This window comes from Mustela putorius, unplaced genomic scaffold, assembly GCF_011764305.1.
Source record: "Mustela putorius furo isolate JIRA1106 unplaced genomic scaffold, ASM1176430v1.1 tig00003853_pilon_pilon_pilon, whole genome shotgun sequence".
Taxonomy (NCBI): domain Eukaryota; kingdom Metazoa; phylum Chordata; class Mammalia; order Carnivora; family Mustelidae; genus Mustela; species Mustela putorius.
In genome coordinates, this window is record NW_025422005.1 from 45,433,191 (window position 1) to 45,452,476 (window position 19,286).

The 19,286-nt window shown below is 46.4% G+C and overlaps 1 protein-coding gene across 1 annotated transcript in view; it reads right to left on the bottom strand.

The window, feature by feature from the left end:
• FYB2 (FYN binding protein 2) overlaps nucleotides 1-18,053 on the bottom strand; it is a 120,161-nt gene extending 102,108 nt beyond the window's left edge. Inside the window, exon 1 of the mRNA XM_045064593.1 lies at nucleotides 17,655-18,053. Within this exon, the coding sequence (XP_044920528.1) occupies nucleotides 17,655-17,891 (237 nt within the window). The 5' untranslated portion in view covers nucleotides 17,892-18,053. The remainder of the gene's footprint in view (nucleotides 1-17,654) is intronic.
• Nucleotides 18,054-19,286: the final 1,233 nt, after the last annotated feature.

The following is a 19,286-nucleotide window of genomic DNA, read 5'->3' on the forward strand; positions in this document are numbered from 1 at the left end:
CCCTTCCCTCAGCTCGCAACACTTCCATGTAGCTATCTGGAACTCAGTCAGTGGTTAGCAAAATTGCTAATGTTCTCCACCTCTTTGCTCTAACTCAAACTCACACCGCCTCTCAAGACCCAGCTTCCCCTGATGCTCTCCCAAGCATGGCTTTTGTCTTCTACACTACTCTATCACTGAGCCAGGGTGTTGGCGGGGAGGGGTGATGAAGTGTTCTCTTAGCTCCTCGCTGTGGCTTCTGCATCATTTCCTCTTCACAGACACCAACTCCTACTAATGGTATACCCACCAACCCACTTCTCCCTGTTGAAGAGGTCTTTCATATTCCTGGCCACTATCCTTCATTTACTGAAGTTTTTAGTGCCCATTACACTCCTTTCCATCTAGTACCACTCCCAGGACAGTAAGCAGATTTAGAATCCATTTAGATAACCTTCCCAACTGGATGGCTTCATTCCTAATGATCTTGTCTCTCCCCATCTCAGCCGCCATTCAACATGCATCCATCTTAGTCTTTGTCATTACCGATAAGTGGACCATCTCCAGCACATCAAATTCAAGGACCCAACTCTTGGATCACCATCCTGTCTCTCACCCACTTGCCTCTTCTGGTTCCCCGTCTCTAGAAGATCGCTGGTTCCACCAAATGAGTCCCTGGGCCTCAATACTTCTTCCCTGGCTAGTCTCTGCTGTAGCCTAAAATGTCACCCTTCTCAGACCTCATTTGGTAATATTCTTAGGTCTGTCTGTGCCTTGGAATGTCCTGTGGATTTCTGAACCTGCCCCCTTGAAGGAGAATCTCCGGGAAGTCCCTATTTCATGAATCACCTGGAGGACCTACTGTATGGTCAGCTGAGCACCTGGTCCAAGGAATCGATTGGGAAACATGTCTTACAGCACCTCAACAGCGTTTCTCTTAATAGCCTCATGCCTCTCACCACTTCCCGGGTCCGACTGCAATTACTCAAGTAGATGCCCCATCTTCCCCAACAGTCTGTGAATTCTTTGAAGGCAGGTAGAAGAACACACTTATCTTTGCAGAGCTCACGGGCCCCAGAATGAACATTTACTCTTAGTAAGAAAATATTCGAATATTTACCAAGGTTAAAATGATTCTGCCAAACCTCAAAGCATGGGTTCTATTTCTGCCCTGACTCACATTGTACATCTGCTTCGTTAAAAAAATAACCAAAAAGAAACATTCCAAACATACAGAGAAAAGCTCCCTGATTCCCAGAGGATTAAAGTTATATAGCGTTGCACATGCTGAAAGCATCAAGTCTGTAACTTTCTGGAATATCTTTGGTCAGGATGATTTGTAACTCTTCATGTAAAAACAAACAAAAACAAGACACATCAATAACCTTGCGCCAAATGTTCCTTCCTTGGAGCTTCTTCTTTGTGAAGATTGAGTATCCTGGGCTATCCTAACTTGGGTTCAAATACACCTTTGTTCCTTTTGCTTTAAAATTTGTAAAAAGGTTGGCTCCTTTTGCATCAACATTCTGTATGGCTAATGAGTGTCTGAGCTAATGTTAGGGAACTCAGCCCTGATGCCCAAGGCCTGGGTGGTTCTGTTTTGTTATTTTTTTTATTGTCATTGTTGTTTGGAATAAACCTCTTTATTTGGAGTAACTTTAGGTTTAAAGAGAAGCCGCAGAAAGGATTCCCCGTGGCCTCATCCAGGTGGATAATATGACGCCCAAGTGGCTTCGAGTGGCACCGAGGACAGGGGTCAGGGACATTAAAATGAACTCTGCTATGGCACGCCTCTTCTCCAGGAACAAATCTTCATTCACTCACTCCCAAATGGATCCAGCAATCATGTGCTGTGCCTACCATGGGTCATGTAAATGAGTGAGATGTATAGGCCTTGCCATGATGGGGTCCACAGTCCTACGGAAAAGCCAGAGAGGGAAACACAATAACGGCTGTGACGGGACAGCACTGGGTGCAGGCAGTGGGGGAAACCGAACTGGGCTTGGGGGGCACCGAGACCTTCCCGGAGAAAACCAGATGTGGAAAACAAGTGGGGGTGCACGACAGATAGGAGACATTTGTGAGAAAATTTGTGAGAAAGGGTGGCAAGTATGGCCTTCCCGAGTGGGCCTGTGGCTAGACGGTGACATGGGGAGGGAGAGAATCGGGCTCCACCTGAAAGGCCCTGCAAGCCATTAAAAAAAGACCTTTCGGGGCATCTGGGTGGCTCAGAGGGTTGAGCCTCTGTCTTCAGCTCAGGTCATGATCTCAGGGTCCTAGGATCAAGCCCCGCATCGGGCTCTCTGCTCGGTGGGAAGCCTGCTTCCTTCTCCCTCTCTGCCTGCCTCTCTGCCTACTTGTGACCTCTCTCTGTCAAATAAATAAATAAATAAATAAATAAATAAATAAATAAATAAAAAGACTTTTCAACACACATTCACATTTTCTGGTTTAAAACACTGTCACAGAATGTAGAGGGAGAGGGTGAATTAGGAATCGGTATTCTGCATCTTCCAAATTCCCTCAATCAAGACACTAAACCCTCATGCACAGTGGAAATAAAAGGGAAGTGGGTATTTAGAAAATCCTCAATATCTCAAAAACAAACAAAAAACCACAGTGGGTTCCATATTTCTTTAAGATTTGAAAACGCTGCTGACCAATGGCATTTTATGGTGGGGGTAAGGGTCTCTGAGGAAAGCTGGGTTATACATTCTCAGATGCTAAGTTCAAAACATGGCTCCCAGCAAAAGGGCTCCTGTTGGACTGGTTAGCAGATAGAGATCAGGTCCTCAGGTCAGAATGGATGATCTCTGCACATGGGCCCGTCTTCGAGCTCCCCATGACTAGCCTCCCATCACGTTCCCTTCTGCTCGTTGGGCACTGTCACTTGGGGCAAGAACCAAGAGGCTTCCCTCAAAACCTGCTGCCAGCAAGTTAGAATAAGTTGAATACAGAGTGTAATTTGAAGGGGCTTCCCTCTCGGGCTCCAGACGGAATGGCCACTCGGTGTCCTTGGGGTTCATGACAGTTTTATTTAAAGTGCAATTTACTGAAAGCTGGAAAGTGAAGGGCTGGAGAACTTTGTTGAGCTACTTTACTGCCTTAACCCCCCTCCAGCTTATGATGGAAACCCCTTAGCCAGTAGGGCCATTTTAATTTCTTAGGTTTGCTTTTCATGTTGAAGTCCCAGTTGCATGAAGCAACAATCAAAGAATTCAAAGACACCATCCTAAAGGCAAGTGGGACAGTTTTACAGGTGTTAGATGTTTTTCTTTCTTTTACATAGGTTCCACGTCCAGCCTGGAGCCCAGTGCAGGGCTTGGACTCAGGACCCTGGGGTCAAGACCTAAGCTAAGATCAAGAACTGGATGCTTAAATGACTGAGCCCCCCAGATGGCCCTCATTTTTGTTTTTCAAATAGGAGAAAGCAGCTTCTGTCTGGTCTCTTGTCTGTTCAGCACCTTCCTTGTCCAATACAAGTAATGGACGTCATCTCTGAGTGTGGAGGACCCTTGTCATCATTGTTACGGATCATCAGCCTCCCATTCACCACCACCCACCATCACCCACCATCTCCCATCACCCACCACCCCATTCACTGAGCTTGTACTGCTGTAATCTGTGCTTTCCGGACAGAAGCTCAGATTGTCCTAACAGCCTGGCCAGGCAGGTGTTACTAGCCCCATTTTATAGGCAAGAAAACGGAGGCCTGGAGAGCAAGCAGTTTAGCTTAGAGCTTCATAAACCATGCTGTAGACTTCAGAGTCAGTGTTCAGATCCTGGCCTTCTCACGTTTAACCAGGAGACTAAGCCATACTTGCCTTACCTCAGCTCTTGTCAATAACATGGCAACAGTAACAACATTTATACTACTGTTGCCCGTGTATTTGGGCAAACCATGTTAAGCTTTATTTAGCACAGTGCTTGATATATAGTATATTTTCTACAAATGCTAGCTAACTACCATGACTCTCATTATTGTTGTTATTGTTTCTAGTTGAAGTTGCATCATTACTATAGGTAAATTTGGACTTTTTAAAATGAGGTCTGGGGCGCCTGGGTGGCTCAGTGGGTTAAGCCGCTGCCTTTGGCTCAGGTCATGATCTCGGGGTCCTGGGATCGAGTCCCGCATCGGGCTCTCTGCTCAGCAGGGAGCCTGCTTCCCTCTCTCTCTGCCTGCCTCTCCATCTACTTGTGATTTCTCTCTGTCAAATAAATAAATAAAATCTTTAAAAAAAAAATAAAATAAAATGAGGTCTGATTCCAAAATTGAAGCTCTGTATTAATTACCACATTGGGTTAGTCCTTTTTCATGCACCATTTTGTCTACTCTTTTTCCATGGGCAATGGAGAAGTGAGTGGCTTCCTTTCACAGACAAAGACATTAAAGCTGGGGGGCCCAGGTGCTTGCCTACAGCTAGGGAGCTTATTAGCTGACCCACTAGACCTTCTGACCTCACTCCCCTAGCTCCTACGAATACACCAACACAGCCTCAGTTGTTGCCTGCCAACAGTCAAAAAAATGTAGCCGAAGAGCGTTTCGGAGGCAAGACCTTTTTATCTTTATGACAAAATTTATTCAGCCAAAATTGAGGCTCAAAAGTCTTTGTGCTTTCTGAATAAGTATTAGGCTAATCCACTCACTAAACTTCAGAATCTTCTTTACTCAAAGAACGAGAGAAGCCAGAGCCACTTGCGAGAGAGCTTTACAGCACCAGTCAGTCGCATGCTGTCTCTGAGCATCCGGAACCAGATCACCGTTGCTGTCACCATAGTCTTGGGAGGCTGCCAGCTGTGTGGGGCCAAGACCACCCTCTGCAGTCCAGCTGTTTCCTAGGAAAGCAGCCCCCTCCGTCTCTTGGAGGGAACCATGAACTGATGGAAGTCCCAGAGAAACTTTGTGCTGTGGTATAAAAGCACTGACCAAGAAAGCCCCGGGTCCCCTTTGGCTCCTGCCCTCACTACCTGGGGTGTTGAGGCAGGCGCTGTGGGTCTCTTCTCCACCCAGCGGGGAAAAGATGCTGATTCACAGCACAGTTAACTGCTAACAGAGATCTCTGTTCGCCATCCTTCCTGCCGTCTTCATTCAGTGGCTTATTCAGTCCACAAATGTTAATCTCCTAAACCAGATCTGACTCTGCTCCCCCATGCTGTATGAAGGGACACTAGTCACACTGTGGTCACATGGACAACCATGTGACCTGCTTCCCCTGGAGTTGTGGGACTCAGGAGTCCCACTGTAGATTCAAGTGGTGATGGGATGAGCGAGTGTTCTCCATCCTCAAGGAATTATAAGCAAATCTGTTGTTTTAAAGGTCAACAGAGATTATTCATTCAGTAACTAATTGACTGCCTACTATGTAATAGGTCACGATCTAGGCAAGTGAAGGTGCATCGTAAAGCATCATACAGAAACATTATTAATAGCTGTTTTTCCTCCCATCATTCTTCTAGATACTGTCCACTGGCTCTTGAAGCTTCCATTTTATCCCCCCTAGTTCATGTCCCACACTGGATGCACTCTTCTGTCTTCTGCTCATCCTCGGGTTTCCTAACATGGTGCCTGGAGCAGAGGAAACAGGAAGTATTTGTTGGAGGACTGTATGCCTCCGTGCCTTTGCACACATTTCACCCACTGCCTTGAGTGCTCATCTCCCTTTTCATTGTATGAAAAACGTTTGTCTTGCTTGACCGGGCTCAGTTGCAACTCCTTGAGGAAACCATCCATCAGATATGCAGAAGAGGTGGTGATTCCCCTGTGCTCCAAGATGCCCTGCATTTCTCCTGTATTTTATGATTTCCCTTCCTCCCTAGACTAAAAGCTACTTCAAGTGTGGCAATGGGATTAAGATCTTCAGTTCCGGGGTTGAAAAGTCTTAGATCGGAATCCTAGCCCTATGAATTCGGGCTCTGTCTCCTTCACAAAACTATTTCTGTTCACTGTCCGCTATTTCCTGATGAATAAAATGGGCACACAACTCTTCACATCCTAGGACTGCCATGACATCAGTGCCGGCCGGGTGCCTGGCACGAAGGAGGCCCACAGTAATGGAATTTTGATGAGGACCATTGGGATATGGATAAGGAGACAAAGGAGAAGGAGAAAAAGGAGGAGAGGGACAAGGATAAAGATGATGATCGTGATTATCATGGTGATTCTGACAATGATGAAATGCTTATCTGTGACAGGGGGACACACTTAGGAAATATGCACAGAATTAATTGGTCTGGTGGGTTCAGATGGGAAAGAACAGATACAATCTTTTGTATACAGAACAGATTGTATCTGTTCTGAGAGGTGGCCATTTTGGTTTCCAATAATAGAGATACTTCCATTTTGGCCTTCCTCTTCTTCTGACACACAGTATCTATAGACCTTCTTGGAGCTTACATTCCAATCTACTGCTTGGTCCTACTCATTTTGTGAAATGATCCTATGAAATTGCCCTCTCTCCCTTATTACCCACCCCATTTTCCCACCTTGTACTCAGCAAAGTCAACAATACTAGTTCAAAACAATGGACAGCAACACAGGGTCCACCCTTTTATGCATTTAGTTCTGCTGTCCTTTAACTCATGCACCCAATTTTGCACTCACTCCTGGAGGCTTCTCTTAGCTTATTGTCAGCTAAATCTGGAAAATACCAAAGGGTACCCCAGCAAGGAAAAAAAAAATGACAAAGGCAACGAGATGTATATGGTCTTGAATTGATCTTATGGGTGTCAGTTCAGACTTTGTTACTTAGCTCGTTACTAGCTTGCTGCAAACAGCCAAAATACTTGAAGGGCAGACTGAGTCAGGGTCTGCTGATGAGACTGCAAGGCTTCATGGAACATTAAATGAGGTTTCTCTGTGTGAAGTGACAAGAAGAAATAATAAGGCTTTAACATCAGGATGCTGGCAAAAAGAATAAAAAAAAAAAAAACATGGGTGATTACTTAGCTTTGAGAGAAGAAAGAAAAATGAAGAGGTACTCTAGCTTTCTTATTTGTAAGATGTGTAACCTTGGGTCCTCAAGAAGAGTGTATAAGCCTTTGGCTCACTGAGGCTAAAATGAAAATAGAAATAATACTGGAATCAACTCAGGATCTGAATATCTGCTATGTCACTCTGTGATCTTGGAGAGCCCATCCAGCTTCTCAGAGCCTCAATTTGCTCATTTATAGAATGGGATACCCTCTGGTTTTGAAAACTTGTGGTAAGGATTAGAAATCGCTGAGTTTAGCTTGTGACCTGTCAGAGGAAGCAGCAATTTTACACAAACATGCATATGTGAAATTCATTAACCTCAATCTTATACAACTGTACAGAAATTATTTCTTGCAGAACTTATCATGACCTGAGAACATTAGTGAAAATCTTTGTTGATGAATTGAAGATATAAAATCCAATTCTTTTTTCGGTAACATTTCAAATATAAATAATTGTATTTGCCCTGTCTACCTCACAAGGTTCTCACAGATATCAAATATGACAAAACTTTGATCAGAAAAAGAAAAAACACAAGAAAAACAAAAACAAAAACAGAATCCAACACAGATTGAAGACATTATCTTAAATATGTATAAATGCCGGACAGCACAAGAATTTTCCAGATGGGAAGCTTGGTTAACCCTTGGAACTGGTTTACCAAAGAGAAGGAGTTTGGATTGCAGTGTTTCACACAGCACCTACCACATGGAGAGTACTCAAATGATACATAATTAATGAATGGATGAGTAAATCTCACGGGAGCCAGGATTTGGTGGGGGGAAGGGAGAGGGAGGGGAGTGGTTTAAAGCAGGGCTCATTATAACGATTCTGTGAAATTATCTCAAACTTTGGAATTAAGCAATTCTCTAACCACATACCCACAGGCTCATGAGCCACATGAGGAAGAGAAGGGCTTAGTGAAGTTGGCCCCAAGTATATCTTTCCTGCCAGCCACTCTGCACCCCTGTACCTGTCCAGCACTGTGTGGAGCATGCAGTCCTCAGCAGAGGCACGGGACCCTCCACGTCTCTCTTCTGCCCCATCCCTGTGGCCCCACACATGCCCTGCTGTTTCCCCCCGTAGGTTTCTTCCCATGTACTATTCTCTATGCCTGGAATGCCTTGCCCTCCCCATTGTCTATTGCTTGGTGAACACTTTTCATCTTTTATTATTTTTTTCAAGATTTTATTTATTTATTTGACAGACAGAGATGCAGCAAGAGAGGGAACACAAGCAGGGAGAGGGGGAGGGGGAGAAGCAGGCTTCCCACAGAGTAAGGAGCCCAATGCGGGGCTCGATTCCAGGATCCTGGGATCATAACCTGAGCTGAAGGCAGACACTTAATGGCTGAATCACCCAGAGCCCCACTTTTCATCTTTTAAAACTGGGAGAGAAAATGATCTCCCTTGTGAAAGTCTTCTCTGACTCACCCAAGCTGAGTACAAACATTCTAATAACATTCTTCCTCTCAGCTCTGCCAGTTACTTGAACATATGGACATTATTATCCACATATTACATTAAAGTTATCACACCATATTATTTTTGTACATCTTTCCTTTTAAACTCAGCCATCTGAGGGAGGGCTAAATCATGTTTTACTTCCTAGGCCTCAAGTGCGTTGCCTGTTAAATGAAAGCTCTCTGGGGTCAGAGAGCCCACTGGACTGATCACTTCATATTTGTGTGGCCTTAAACCTACATAGGCTTAATCTCTCCACCTGAAAACAGGAACAGTAATGTTCCATCTCCTTGCCAGACCCCTGTGCAGACTAAAATTTTTTTTTAAAGATTTATATATTTGAGAGAGAGGGAGAGAGCACAGAGACGGAGGAAGAAGCAGACTCCCCACTGAGCAGGGAGCCCAATGTGGGGCTTGATCCCAGGACCCCGAGATCATGGCCTGAGCCAAAGTCAGATGCTTAACCCACTGAGCCACCCAGGCACCCCTATGCAGATTAAATTATATTATTCATAGGAAGAGCTAAGCACAGGGCCTAGCCCCTACAGTGCTATCCATTGTCATCATTGTTGTTAACAATTCAAGACATCACCAGAGAGAACAGTGACTAATAAGCATGGTCTCTTCCTATGGAATTTATGATCTGAAATGGAAGAAATTAGCTATTTACATACCTTTTTTTTTTTTTAAACAAATGTGGCACACTCTCTGAAAAATAAGATAGCTTTGGGGTGAATGATGGTCATGATAGTCTACAAATGTGGGAGGCTAAATAATGCCTTCTCCCGAAGATGTCCTTGCCCTAATCCCCAGAACACGGGGTAGATTACCTTATATGGTAAAGGAGATCTGGAAATGTGATAGCATTAAAGCTCTCAACATGGGGAGACTCTCCTGGAGCACCAAGTGGGGACAGTGTAATTATAAGGAAGGGGGGGTTGCAGATCAGAGTCTTAGAAGATGTAAGGATGGAAGCAGAAGTGAGAGAGAAGAGACGGTGCTCTGCTGCTGGGGAAGGGGTCACAGACCCATGAATGTGAGTGACTTCTGAACTGAAAAAGTCAAGGAAAACGATTCCTCTCAACAGCCTCCAAGAGCGCAGCGCTACGGACCTTCTGGAGACTCCTAACCTCCCAAACTGTAAGAGAATGAATTTGTGGTGCTTTAAGCTACTTACAAATGACTTTGTGGTCATTTTTCACAGGAGCAATAGGAAACTAACATACTTGCTCTGTAAACAAAACTTTGCAGCATATAGTGGTTAGGTTAGGTTAGGTTTGGTTTTGTTGTAGCCTAGCAACACCTAATCTCCGTGATTTAACCTAAAGGTTGCTCTTGTGCACACACACATTTGTGTACACACACACACACACACTTTAACAGCCTAATGGGAGCTGGAGGGCGTTCTGCTTCCTTATGCTTACTCAGGGCTCTCCATTCGTGACTCAACACATGGCTTGAAAGTCAAGGAGCTAGAATTTGAACCAAATGCTTGACTTGAGGCTCTTAGACACTCAGGACCATCAGACTCCATTTTGAACTCACTAGCCAGAGAAGCATAAACAAACATGGAGACAATTAAGCCAAAAGTTGTCTCAAATTCTACCTGGAGTAAAACCTTGGGTTTACCAGCAAATAGAACAAGCACCACTCATTTTCTTGACCTCCGCATGAGCCATACATCTCCAGGTATAAAATCTTTTAACGTCAGCGCTCAGAGCGGTGATTGATGACCCTCTGATTCAACCCATCATCTTACAGATGAAGATTCTGGAGACTTGCCCCAAGTCACAGGGACAAGCTGCCAAGACTGGTTCCTGAAACAGGACTTTTCCGACCTGTCTGGTAGGAGAACTAAATGAGATAAAGGCCTTTCCTGTAAACCTTTGAATGATCTTAATAAGATACACCCATGTATTGGCAATCTAACGTTTCACACAGGAAATCTGATCTGATGGTTCGTATCCCAAGACGTGGAGCCTAAACTTGAAATTGTGGAAGCCCTGTCCATGACCTCACCTGTACTACACAGTTTCCCCTGCGAGGATAGGACCCTATCTCACCCAGTGCTGGGGGTATGGAAGGGCAAGACGTGGGATTCTTCACAGCGCCCCCCACCCCAGCCCATACTGCCTTCCTGGGTTGGGGCAGAACACAGAGTTTTATGGCAAACGTTCCCAACAGGGAGTCTAGAATTTGAATATGTTTTTCCACATCAGTCTTGTGAAGCTAAAAGTCAGTTAAGTACTTCCACAGCAACAGTAAAGCTATGGGAGGTTTATAGTCCCTGATGGTAGCTTCACCTGTTGGTAGCTCACAGTGTTGACTGGGAAGGTGCCCAACAGCTATAGCGAGACTTCAAGTGACCTTTCATGGGAAGGGTGATGCCAGGCTCTGATTTTCTGCTGGGAGAGTTCTCATAGGTTTTTATTGTGAATTCACGGCATGAAGGGAGGGCGCTTTTTATGAAAAAGAGTCTTGAGGGACAGCAAGAACGGGTTGACTAGGTCATTCTACCTGTGGGTTGTTTTATCCTCCCAAGCGGACACTCAGAGGCAAATTGCGTTCTTGGGTTTAATAGCTTTGGTGCCTTAGGTGCCTCTCCGTTTTTAGCTAGCTCTGTACTTTCAGCAGCATGATACCAATATCCAGGAGGTTCTGGGGAAAGAGGAACCCTTGCAGAAAGCATCCTTGAAACCTCCAGCTCTGGTCTGGAATCCCAGGGTCGTCACCGACTGGCTGTGTGTCCTTCAGCAAACTACACACCCTCCAACAGCAGTGCTTACTCTAGTACTGCTGTGAGTTAATACATATAAAGCCCTTAGAATTATGCCTAACATACAGAAGCAATCAGGGTCAGCTGCTACCATTAATAATGATGATGAAATCATGCAACCCTAAAGAACTTGTTTCTTCCTCTAAAATGAGGATCATCTCTAGCTCATGTGTCCTGTGAGGTTTAAATGAAATAATGCATACATTGGTGGGTCCTTCACCAATACTAGGTAAACAGTTGGGTCTCTGGAGTCAAGTAGGAGTTCAATTCCTGATTCTGTCTCAGTGATGAAGTGAAGATGGAAACAGTAGTATTCATAGCAATAGGGAAGAGCAATAAGAAAAACTGAGTTTTTCCAGTATTAGGATCCCAAAATTGCTTATTGTTTCTGAAGCACAGTATTTGTAACTTTTTTGTATTTGGTACTTCCTCAGAGAAGGTTAGGGTTAATCTTTAAAAACCATCCCCAGAGTCTGCCACTTGAGATTTTTACAGACGAGAAAAACCCAATCCACGAGTCAGTGATCAGGGAGGAATCGTGACCATGGTCCCCGGAGCCCTGCCGTCCATTTCCCATGCCGAGTGGTAATAAATACTTCTCAGATTTCTTCTCCGCAGAGCTAAGCACAGCTGCTGTTTACAGAGCCGTCAAAATAACAACATGGTGCAAAACACCTCCCAGATTGGTAAGGGGAGGCTACAGAGTATCCTCATTACCTCTTAGTTAATTAGCTGAGAAGCTCCATGTAGGAGTGTGGTGGGTCTGCCCTAACAAGGTGCACCAGACTACACGGCTGGAGAGACAGAAATTGACTGCCTCACAGTTTTGGAGACTAGAAGAAGGCCCAGACCCTGCTGTGGGCAGGGTTGGTTCCTTCTGAGGGCTTCGAGAGAAGGCCTGCCAGGCCTCTCTCCATGGCTTGTATGGATTCCTCCCTGACTTCCCTTTGGGTCTTTCTCTATGTCCATACTCTTCCTATTCATAAGGACAGCAGCCATATTGGAGGAGGCCTGCCCTAATAACCTCAATTTCACTTACCTCCGTAAAGACCCAATCTCCAAATAAGCTCACTTCTGAAATACTAAGGGTTAGGATTTCGAGGTATGGATTTTGGAGGATGGGACGCAATTCAAGACACAGCAGTTCATTACGATGATAACTAATATTTTAGTGTGTAGAATCACCTGCCTTTGGGAGCTGTTCAAGCTCTTGGTATGTATTAACTTATTTAAACCTAGTTGACCGCTAAGAAGTCAATACCATTATGTCCCTTTACAAGTGAGGTAATGGGGCCACAGAGCAATTCAGTAACTTGCTCGAGGCCAAACAGCTAGTAAATGGCAGAGCCAGAAAAGGAGACCAGTCAGGCTGCTCGGTGTCCGTGCCTTGCTGCGTCTGTGAGTAAAACCTATCCCTGCTCTCTGGGAGCTCCTAGTCCAGACCTGGATGGGGTCTGCTTCAAGGGCTGAGCTCTTGCAAGGTGAGGAGAGACCATCTGTGACCAAGGGTCTGGGGCAGGTTTCTCAGGGAGGTGTTAGCTGTGTAGAGTCTTAGAGTAGAAATCAGCATTCTGGAAAGAAATGTGTACATGGGGAGATGCCAGACTGGGGCACAAGGGGCGGGGGAGGGGCAGGAGGATGGAGTGCATAGACAGGAGTGATGGGGCCAGTCTTTCAGAACTGTGAATGGCGGAGTGAGCTTCCCTATTCCCCTTTGCAGAGATTCTTCTGGAACTCACAAGAAACCTCACCCTGGCAATCTGATCTTAATCCCCAGTGCACTCTGCTCTCCCCAGAACAAGCTCTTAATAGGAGACAGTCCTTTCCAGTACTATCCCTCTCCATGGGCTGGGCGACTTTTCTTTTTTCTTTTCTTCTCTTAACACATACCCTGTCTTGTGACTTACTCATTAAAAATCAGATGATCCAGGAAAAAAAACAAAAAACAAAAAAACAAAATAAAACCCCGCTGAAGTTGCACTTGAGGGCTTGCGAAGGAGTTCTACAGGCATTCAGAACTGGGTTCTAGACTCAGCTCTGTCAAAAATAAGCCACCCTTGACTCTGAAAAAGCCCCGTGGTGCCAGAATGTCAGAGGGCAAGGAAACGTCAAGGGTGACATTTAGTTCACTCTTCCCATCCTGGAGGTGAAGACCCTTCCGGGCGCTCTTGGCTTAGAGGACAAAGAGAACATGCTATTCAGTCTTTGGATATCTGGCCCTCTGGGAATTTGGCTCTGGCTCTGTTCTCTGTCTCTGTCTCTCCCTGTCTTTGTGTCTCCCTGTCTCTGTCTCCCTCCCTCTCCCTATCTATCCACCCTCTCATGTCCCCTTCCCTCCTCCCCATCTCTCCTTCCTCCATCTCTCACCAATTTTTCTAATGAGCCTGGGATGATCCCCACTTTGGGTTAAGCATCCATTTTGAGTGCTTCCTGTCAAAACTTAGATATCTTCATCACTCCGCTTTTCATTTAGTACCCAAATTGTCTGTTTTCTTGACATTCTCTCTTGCAAGACTGGAGTGACTAGATGGCTGCTGTGACTGATGCCTCAAAACCAAGGAGAACAGTCATGGGGCATTCACTGTATGTGTGGCACAGTGAGGAAGCGGTCACCACGGGTGTGGCCACGTTTCCCCGTGGGCCCCAAGCTTCCCCATCTCTGAAATGGGAGTTGTTAGTCTGCTTGGGCTTTGAGAAATCTCCCAGATCCTACCTTTTATTATTCAAGGACTTGCTTGAAATCACTTGACTAGTAAGAGGCAGAGGTAAACATCAATACAGGTCTTTCAACTACAACTTCAAGGCTCATTCATCAAGACTCAAGTGCCATTTGGTAAGCATCCTGACTGAAAAGCATTCCCAGTTCAAAATGCTGTTGTAGGGACGCCTGGGTGGCTAAGTTGGTTAAGCAGCTGCCTTCGGCTCAGGTCATGATCCCAGTGTCCTGGGATCGAGTCCCACATCAGGCTCCTTGCTCAGCAGGGAGTCTGCTTCTCCCTCTGCCTCTGCCTGCCATTCTGTCTGCCTGTGCTCGCTCTCTCCCCCTCTCTCTCTCTGATAAATAAAATCTTTAAAAAAACAAAAACAAAAACAAAAAACAAAAAAAAACCCAAAAAACAAAATGCTCTTGTAGGTGTGTCTGGGTGGCTCAGTGGGTTAAAGCCTCTGCCTTTGGCTCAGGTCATGATCCCAGGGTCTTGGGATTGAGCCCCGCATCGGGCTCTCTGCTCCGCAGGGAGCCTGCTTCCTCCTCTCTCTCTGCCTGCTTCTCTGCCTACTTGTGATCTCTGTCTGTCAAATAAATAAGTAAAATATTTTAAAAACAAAAACAAAAAGTGCTGTGCAAGCGTTTCTCTTGCCAAGACCCCGTGCATAAGTACAAATCTCTGTGGCTGGGGGAGATCACCGAGGCATCCTTTCATGACAGCTCTGGAGAAGACTCCTCAACCTTTCTGTCTGGATGCCTAAACTGTATAATAAAGCACATTCTTACAGAATTCTCTCGAGACTTCTACCTATGGGGGAGAAGGATACTTTTTTTAGGACTAAAAACAGCGAAGGATATCTCATCGTTCAGATATCTATTGACGCAGAAGAAACCACTCCCAAACTGAGCTGCCCAAAGCAACAGTCATTTCTCCATATCCCACAATTTCGTGGAAAAGTAAAACGAACTCTTGGACATCTTGCAAACAGGTTCCATCCTAAGTCAACTCACTCAGATTCTTCCAGGGGCTCAGGCTTTGCATTTTGAAGTCATGGACGAGTCCTCTTTCCCCGCCCACCCCCCACATTTTTTTATCCACTCCATCAGTAAATTCTTCTGACCCTACGTTGGTGCTGTACCCCCAACATGAGCATTTCTGGTCACCTTTACTGCGAAAACCCTGGCTTGCATCACCACGCCCTCTTGCTTGGAGGAGGGCTATCACCTCCTCACAGGTCAGCCAGAGTCTGCTCTTGTTCTCCCTCTCATCTATTTTCAAAACAACAACCAGGTGATCCTTTGAAAATCCAAGCTGGACCATTCCATTACAGCACTCACAACATTCAGACAGAGCTTCCGCTCCCAGAGGAAAGGCAGAAGTGCCGGGGCCCTGCATGATCTGACCACTCTCTGCTTCCTCCAGGCCAGCCATTCAGGACATTTTGCTACCCCTGAACACACTGACAAGCTTCTCAGGGCCTTTGCATTTACTGTTCTCTCTCTGTAGAAAGTTTTCCCCTAAGACACCCACATGGCCAACTCCCTTACTACCTTCAGTTTCTGCTCAAATGTCACCTGTGGATGCCTTTCTCAAAACGATCCCATTTACAATGAATGGCCTTACCCTGGGAGAACCTGCGGGGCTTAGTGGGTTAAGCATCTGACTCTTGATTTCACCTCAGGTCATGATTTCAGGATCCCCCCAATTGGGATCTGTACTCAGTTGGGGGTTGGGGGTTCTGCTGGAGATTCTCTCTCCCTCATCCCCTCCCCCAACTCGTGTACACGCTCTCTCTAAAACAAATAAATCTTTAAACAAATAAAATAGCCTTGCCTGCTCTCTCAACATCCTTAAACCCTTCCCTGCTTTCCATTTCTACATTGTAATCACTGCCATTTCACCTATTATATGTGCATAATATGTATTTTATGTATAATGTGTGTTGTGTAATGTATATTATATATTACATAATGTATGCTATATATAATGTGTTATATATGACATATATTTATGTATATTTAAATATATATTTAATATATATGTGTATGATTTAAAAAATAAATATATATATTTGTTGTAGTTTCCTCTGCTAGAATAGGTTTTATAAAGGCAGCATTTTTGGTTGGCTCACGGCTTCATCCACCAACACCTGACAGTGCAGGGGCTCGGTACACACAGGTGGCACTGATGAATATTTTGTCAACTTCTTAAAAACAAAACAAAATCCTCCAAGATGAGAAATGACCCATATTGCTCTGATATTTTTTTCCTTTGCGTGAGCAGAAAAAGTTGCATCACGACATTAGCTAACATGCCCTTTTGTACTTTTTTTTCTCAATTGCCTAACATTTCACTGGCTGGCCTGTTGGAATCCTGGCCTGCGATCCCTGGCTTACAGCTGGCACTCCATATTTGTTATTGACCAGCCCCCCTCCTGTTCCAGCACTGCTACCAACTCGCTGTAGGATGCGGGGTAAGTGACATTCTGACCATCAGTTTCCTCTCTTGGCAAAAACTAAACAGCAACCACCACCAAAATGGGGCCAATGGTATTGATCTAACTGTGCTAATATGTAGATAGACTCCAACGGATGCCAGTGCACACCTCAGTAGATCAGAGAGGGCAAAATATGTCACCTTCTCTTTCTTACGACCACACTAACTCCATTCAGCCTGACATTTCCACATCAAGGAGGAGTTTCTCAGCCGTTGCTGAGCCACAGGTTAGGGGGAGAGAATTCAGAAGGGAGATGGAATACCAGCGTGCCCTTGCTCCCTCTTCTCCAAACTCAGCTGATTGGACTGATCAGCCAGAGAGACGGGTCTCCTGCCCCGGGCGGGACAAAAGGGAGCTGTTTCCTGATGGCTGACAGAGGAGATGTGTCCCTCCCCCACCCCCCAACTTCAAACCAAACCTCGGGGAAGGGAATCCAGATGATTCATGGGAGAAAACGACTTGACTCCAAATGTCTAATAAAGAACATATGAAAAAACACTTCCCTGCCCCCCACCTTGGAAAGAAATGGACTTTGAAGAAGGGAAAAGAGGGGAGTAAAGACTTGGAGAAGGAAAGGGAGGAGGGCATTCTGCTGAGGAATTCTGCAACCACGCCAACAGCGCACCGCCGTGCAGGAACGCGGGTCCACCTGGCTTGGCGCTGGGCACCAGCCCAGGGTCATCTCTAATTTTACAAGCACTTCCAATAATCTCACCAACTAGTTACTCTAATAGTCATCCTATTTTATGAGTGAGGAACACAGGGGACGCAGGAGGAGGAACTCGCTTGCCCCAGACCACACAGCTAATGAGGAACAGAGCTCACGGTAAAGCCACAGCCACCAAAGAGCACGGGGCAGCCCGGCCCTCTGACCAGGAAACCCTCTGATCACCAGGGGGACCAGCAGGGCCCACAAGGGCAAACAAACAGAGAAAATCCAACAGGCACATAGCCCCAGGCTGGGGGGATAGGTTTGAAACCCAGTGGGGGAAGGGCAGTGAGAGTTAGGACCCCTCATGCCACCACTCCCCAGAGGCCCTAGCTCCCTCACCCCCGGAGGTGGCAGGAGGCACACCGTTCACGCTCCACCCCCCAAGTCCCCTCACCCTGGAGCAAGGCCAGGGCGAACCACCTTGCACTGCACAAGCAGCACATGTGTTTGCTCCTCTCCAGGAGGCAGAGGCAGCCCTTTCCCACAGCCGTGGGCAGGCTCTAGAAAGGACACAGAGAAAGCGGAGATGGAACTGACCCGCCTTACCCCTTCCATGGCCTTCCTCCGAGGCAGAGTCTGTGAGACAAAAGCAGTTTCCCAGAGCTGTATCCTGGGGCCAAGAGTCCGCTTTGGTTTGTTGGCACTAGCCAGGGAGCAATCACCTCCCAGAGCCCGGGACACACCTGAGCTCAGGTGCCCCACCTGCCCCACCTGGGGAGCGGCTCCTCCCTCTCTGGGGACTGGAGCTTTCCCAGCACTGGCTGGGCACCGTCCACACTCCATCTGCCAAACTTTGCCGGACAGCTGCAGCAGGGAAGGGGTCCTCTCTCACCTAGGACCCACCAAACCCGCCCTTTGCAGCAAGCGGCTCTACCCCAGGCTGGTCCAACAGTCACTCTCCGGAGGAGTTTACTTTGTGCCTGAGGCACGGGGGAGCTGCTGAAGAAGCGGGTGGCAGGACTCCTGTTAGAACAAAATGCTCAGGCTGGACAATGTAATCTCCGTGAATAACAGCCTTGGCCCCGCCCCGCCCCTCAGATGGCTACTTAACTTCACCCAAGGCTCCCACAGGGGACAGAGCGTCCCTAAGCTTGCAGGACAGTACAGTGGGGGCCAGAAAGGGAGCTGCTATAACACAGCACCTGTCTGGGGGCTGACCCTATCTAAGCCTGTGGACATGTTCTTATATTAAATCCTGCCACACACTTGGGAGAAGCTATTATTCCCGTTTAAATGGTGAGGACACTGGGGCTCATAGAAATCCTATAACCTGCCTGTGGTCCCCAGAATCAGGGCCTGAACCTAGGTCTGGCTGACTGTAAAGTAGTTTTGTTTTTCTGGTGCAGGTGTTGGGGGTGGGGGTTGTCGGGGAAGGGTTTTTTTGTTTTGGTTTTTTTGCTTTTGTGTTTTGGACAGTTGGTGCGGGAAACCCAAGCTTCATTTCCCAGTTCTTAAGAGCTCAGGGCTGTCCTGGGATTGGAAGCCAGCAGGGCACCAGCCTGAGCTGCTCTAGGCCAGGTCTCTGTGACTTCTCCCACCTTGTTAGGGCTCAGCTCGAGTGGGAAGCTGTCTGAGAAGAGGAGGTAGAAGGCAGGTGAGGAAAGCCCATCTGTGGACCCATGACCTCTCACAGGTATTTCTCATAGATACCTGGCTGATCACCACCGGGACCTGGGGATCTAGGAAAAATACAGGTTCCAAGCTCCCAGGGCAGATAAGAATCAGTTCTATTCTAGGACCTGGAAATATGGATTTTAAGTAAGCTTTGCAGGTTTGTTTTAATAATTAATGACTTGCAAGAAGAGAAATTTTCTGCATCATGACCGGATGCACAGACACATGCATACCCAGATCCTAAAATCTGTAAAATACAAATTTCTCAAAACGAGAATCACTCTTACTATGGGGGTGATCGCGCTGCTCCTTTCCATTCTTTTCTGAGCCATGATGTGACACTCGGTTGGAGACGTCAACGGTCAGCACACCTCACTGTATTGACTTCGTGACTCTCTTTGACCCGCGCTGCTGCTGTCCTCACAGTCAGATCGGAGGCCCTAGAGCTCCACGCAGCACAGGCTGAAGACTCTGGCTCTGCCTCTCACACCCTTCTCACTGCAGCTCAAGGCAAGGAGGTCCTGCAACTGCTATCAAGGATGGTGGAAGCTCTCCAAAGAATGA